This window comes from Nannospalax galili, unplaced genomic scaffold (assembly GCF_000622305.1).
Source record: "Nannospalax galili isolate Female #2095 unplaced genomic scaffold, S.galili_v1.0 scaffold365, whole genome shotgun sequence".
NCBI lineage: Eukaryota > Metazoa > Chordata > Mammalia > Rodentia > Spalacidae > Nannospalax > Nannospalax galili.
Genome location: NW_008353234.1, coordinates 1,219,044 through 1,224,529, shown reverse-complemented (window position 1 = coordinate 1,224,529; position 5,486 = coordinate 1,219,044). Strand labels below are relative to the sequence as shown.

At 41.9% G+C, this 5,486-nt stretch overlaps 1 protein-coding gene across 1 annotated transcript in view; it reads left to right on the top strand.

The window, feature by feature from the left end:
• The window catches only part of LOC103747942 (testis-specific protein TSX-like), a 17,651-nt gene extending 13,729 nt beyond the window's left edge, over positions 1-3,922 (top strand). The window contains 2 exon segments of the mRNA XM_008850479.1: positions 359-417; positions 3,888-3,922. Coding sequence (XP_008848701.1) covers positions 359-417; positions 3,888-3,922 — 94 coding nt within the window.
• The last annotated feature ends 1,564 nt before the right edge of the window (positions 3,923-5,486 follow it).

The window sequence follows — 5,486 nt, the reverse complement described above, 5'->3', positions numbered from 1 at the left end:
GAGATTGCGCTCCCTCCCCTAACAGAGGCTGGTAGTCAAAGACGGGTAAGATCTTCTGAGAGAAAGTCAACCTAAGACAGGGCGTAGCTGATGGAAGCTACGTGCCGATGACGGGTAAGGCTTTGCTCTGGCAGAAGACAACCTAAGACAGGCACAGTCCTTCTGTCCTAGATATAGCATAATCTGGGGTTATAAAAATAAAAAAAGAAGGGGGAGAATCCTTAGTTAGCTTCCTTATTTCTGGTATGAACAGGCCACAGTTTTTATGAACGTGTGCATGAAAATTATTTTCAGTGCCTCTGTGAATTGGTAATGTCAGCTTATCCACAATCAATTAAAATGTATCTCTATTTTCTAGGGAGATGCTCACTAATCTGAAGTCAGAAGCAGATCAAGACTTGGAAGTAGCTACATCAGGTAACTTTCTCTTTGTGTTGTTGTTGAAGTCATGTGCTCCATCCTTATAGTCTGATGTTGCCCTTGGATTTTTGAAACTCTAAGATGGCAGGTTAGGATTACTGTCAATTCGGGGGCATGGTGGGAATTTTTGGAAAGATGTGCTTTGAAATTTTTAGAAAAATGAAACTCTTCTCGTCATTAAGACATCCAAGAGTTAATCAGATGTATCTCAGTTGGTAAAGTACTTACTTAGCATGCATGAAAGCCTTGGTTCAATCCCTATCACCACTTAAATAGAGCACAATGGTATATGCCTACAATCCTAGGACTTGGGATACAGAATACTGCCCTCCCCACTTCAAGGATGGCCTAGACAGGCAAAGATCATAGAGGGTAGGGATGAAATTCAAGTACTCATTGTTCCCAAGGATTACAATGCTGCCTTGACCACAAGGGAGGATCCCAGCTCAGGGATTGCTCCTACTTCTGTAGCTCCTTTCCCACTCAGATACCCCCAGATAAACATCCCTCCTTTCTCTGATGCTAACAATCTAAGCCCAAAGCTCAGCAGTCTGGTCCCATAGGGGCCTTAGCAGGCTGGCTCATCCAAGGTTCCTGGGGGAGCATGTGAGGGTCTTCTCTTATAGAGACTGGGTTGGGGGTAGTGGTTATCAAATGAAAGGGAAGATGAGAACTGAGAGGATCTGGTAGGATTTGCAAGGTCTGATGAATATATTTAGATATCACTAGGCTTACCTGCCATCCTCACCTCTACCCAGGGCCCAGAATCCCTAAGAATTCAGTCATAAAGGTAATATAGAACAGAGGACTAGGAGCAGAGGAGAGCTGAGCAGAACCTTGACCCCCACCCCCCTCATCCAATCCCCCAGCGAGTCTTGCTCCTAGGATCAAGTCCCACCACTCAAGCTCTGCCCTCCATTAAGTTCTGAGTTCTGAGAACACAGAGTAAATCCACTGACCCTCACACCATCCCCATGTCCTGACTTGGTAGAATGAAAAGGGGATGACTGGGGTGAAGAAATGGCTCAACGATAAACAATGTTCTTGTAGAGGACCTAGGTTCACTTCCCAGCACCCACATCAGGCTGCTCTCAACCACCTACAACTCCAGCTCCAGGGGACTCAACTCTTCTGCCTTTGCAGGCACTAGCACTCATGTCTGCACACACACACACACACACACACACACACACACACACATGCACAAGCATACACATAATTTCTTCTTTAATTAAATCTTTTTTTTTTTTGATACATGGTCTCATGTCAACCTAACTGGCCTGAAACTTGGTATGTAGATCAGGCTGACCTCCAGCTCACAGAGATCTGCCTGCCTCTGCTTCTTGAGTTCTGGGAGGACTAAAGGTGTGTGCCACCACATCCAGCCTTAAGAATAAATCCTTTTTTTAAAAAAAGAACTAAAACCATGAAAAACTTTCTGGGAAGAAGTGGTCCCTAGCTTTTTACCTCCCCAAGGTACCAGCCTCAGTCTGATAGGATGGGTCCCAGAGAAGGAGCCAGTTAGCAACTTGCAATGTTGGGGCAGCCTGGATAACCCTGGGCATGGGCCTTCCAAAATTAGAGTGCCTGTTTAACAAGCTTCTGTACTCTTGTGTCAGAGAAGAGGGGGAAGAGGTGGGAACTGCTACAGGGAAAGAGGAGAAGGAAAAGTTTTGGCTGAAACTGCAACAGGAGTCTTGGCTGGGACCCTGCTCTGTTCCTTTTTGTTGCTATGATAAAAACACTCTGACCAAAAGCAACTTAGGGAATAATAGTCCATGACTGACAGAACCCAGGGAAGGAACTCAAGCAAGAACTGGAAGCAGAAACGCTGGAGGAGCGCTGCTCTCTGGCTTTCTTATACAGCCCAGGACCAACCCACCTGCCCAAAGAATGCTGATGCCCATAATGGGCTGGGTTCCCCTACACCAGTTAACAGTCAAGACATTCCCCCACAGACATGCCCACAGACCAGTCTGATCTGAGCAATCCCACAATTGAGACTCCCTTCTTAGGTGACTCTAGGCTTTGTTAAGCTGACAGTTAAACACACCGAAGTTACCCACCCGAAGTCATCATATGAAGAAACTTCATACCATATATTGACCCTCAGAAACACAGCCAGAACTACCAAAACATTCTGGGTAGGGATTTTGCCCATGTTCAAGGGTGTTCATCCAGCCACCTCTCTGTGAAGTCCACCAAACAGTATAGTGATGCAGCATGACACTGGGGAAAAAGTGGGTCACCTGGGTCAAGAAATCATTCAAGCCAGACTAATAGCTATATAGGCCGAGACAGAAAAAGTCCAATATAGCCATCACCAAGCCTCAAATGTTGCCATTCTTAAATAGGCTAGGATGTTGCTGCTGGCTTGGCAGTTCAAAGAACAGTAGAGGGAAATGGATAGAAAAGGAAATTAGACCAGGAATCTTGGGGACATAGTGAGCTGGCTAGAGACAGGGGCTGGGCATGTTAGCTGTGAGCACTAAATTTCAAGACACAGCTATTGTTTATTTTTATTTAGAGGACAGGTGGAGATTTGAGAAAGGGTCTCCATATGTACCCCCAGAACATTCTATGTAGACCAGGCTGGCCTCCAACTCACAGAGATATGCCTGCCTCTGCTTCCTGAGTACTGGGATTAAAGGCACCATCAAACATGTAAGATAGACCTTTTTAAAGTAAAAACCTTCAAAGACCTAATTCCTTCAACCAGGCCCTACTTCTTCATTACTGTTCCCAGCACCTCCCAAAGATGCTGTGACGTCAGGCTCTTATGATTAGATCGTTTCTCAAAGATTTGTTCCACTAGCTGGTGACCAAGACATTAGCATAGGATAATTGGGGTGGGAGCTAATTCATAGACTAATCATGTCTCACCACTATCATCTAGTTAAAATCTTCTTATAGCAGAACATATGTCAGTGGATGAAAATAGCTTAAAATTTTTCTGTTCTTGCTAAAAATTTAAGACTAATAAAGCAAAGGTTGGAGAGATGGCTCAGAGGTTAAGAGCACTGGCTGCTCTTACAAAAGACCCAGGTTCTAATCACAATACCCACAAGGTGTAGCAACCATCTGTAACCCCAGTTCCAAGGGATCTGATGCCCTTTTCTATTTTCCGTGGGCATTGCATGACATGTGCACTTACATACATGCAGGCATAGCACTCATACATATAAAATTAAAATAAACATTAAAAAATAATTTAAAGGATTGAAAAAATGGGGAAAAATTGAAGGAAATTTTTCAAAAAATAGAAAACATGGGAGGCAGAAGCAGTTGAATATCTGTGAGTTCAAGACCAGCCTGATCTACATAGTGAGTTCCAGGTAAGCCAGTGCTACACAGTGAGACCCTGTCTCAAAAAAAATTTAAAAATAAAAAATGGAAATGAAGAAGAAAATAAATGAAATGCTCCCTAAACATAAGCTTGTACGAGCTTTGACTTTTTCAATTTTTAGAAATAGAGGATGAAATGAGAGGAAGAAGTGACTAAGCACAGCTTCCTCGTGTATGGATTTTGGTCTCAAGATCATTATTATCCCCTGTTCTAAATTGATATTTCTTTTTAGTTTAATGCAATTCCAATAACTGATAACTGTTCAGAAGTACTGAAATGTTATGTATTTATGAGAAATAAATATTTTGTCCAAATACTTATCAGCTAAGCCTGGCATTAAGTAGAAATGGAATTTCTTAATTAAATCAGTGCGACTTCTCTCTATCATAAACTTTTTAAAGCTGAAGTCACACTTTACACAAAGAAAGAGGGTTTTACTCTTCTTGTTGTCTTTAAGGCATTTAAACTATAGTTTGCATGGCAGACCAGTGATGGCATCTATAGGTGAAGAAGGAAATAGGAAAATGACTAAGTATAGTTATGGGAAGAAAAGAAGCAAGGCTAGAGATTTAGGTGGGAATTTTTGCTTTCACTGCTGCACATTTACATTTTTCACATTTTAGAGTTTTCTCACATTTCTATTTTGAGAGAGAGAGAGAGAGAGAGATAACATGTGTCTCAGTGAGCATGTGTAGGTCAGAGGACAACTTGCAGACCTCTGTTCTCTTTCACCACATAGGTTCCAGGGATTGAACTCAGGTTGCCAGGTTTAGTGGCAAGTACCTTTACCTGCTAAGCCATCTTACTCCTTACCCCATTTTGTGCACTTTTACTTAGGCTTCTAATGCAGCTGAAATATTAATGTTTGGCTTTTAATATGCAGAATCAACAAGTCTTTGTAATACCCTTTTCTACAGGTATACATGAGGGAGGCATTATTGGACAGTGGAAAGGAGAAATAACTGAAAGCCTTTTTTGCACTGATACCACCATCAATCCAATTGATTAAACAAGAATAAAACCATTCTACCATCATCTTCCCTCATACATAAATGAAGTTGCAGTGAAAAATGCTGTTTTGAAAGACGACTTTGTCTCTACCCACCTACTACAAGGGAATGTATACTAAAAATCCCAAAACAAAAGGAAAATACTTATATTTGTGAACTGATGTAAACTGCAGAAACTCATATTGAGTCATGAGTGTTTTGAATATTGGAAAACTTTGAATGACCACCAAAAAGTAATTTAAAGCGACCCACATATCACAATGAGTCAAATGGGAGGGTTCGTTGTCTGTTGTCAAATAAAATATGCTGTTTTGAAACCATTGTGTTTCTGTGCAACAATTTCTAACTCATTGCTCTGTCCTTGCCCTGTTAATTGATTTTGTGTTTTTTTCTTTCCTTTTTTAAAGAAAATGTACTTTGACCTGAAGGGTGGTGGTGGTATACCCCTGTAATCCCAACACTTTGGAGGCAGAGACTGGCAGATCTCTGTGAGTTCAAGGTCTCCCTGATCTAAATAATGAATTTTTGCCTGAGTTTTCTAGAGTCCCTTGGCCTTGACGCTATCAGACAAACAATATAGCACATCTTTATCTGAATTTTTCATAGTTTATATGTATGGGGGGGCGACTTACAAAGAAATGAACACCCAACACCAGGCACCCAGCTCTGCAAGGCTTGGCCCACCGTTCTAGATCACTACCATGCCCGCC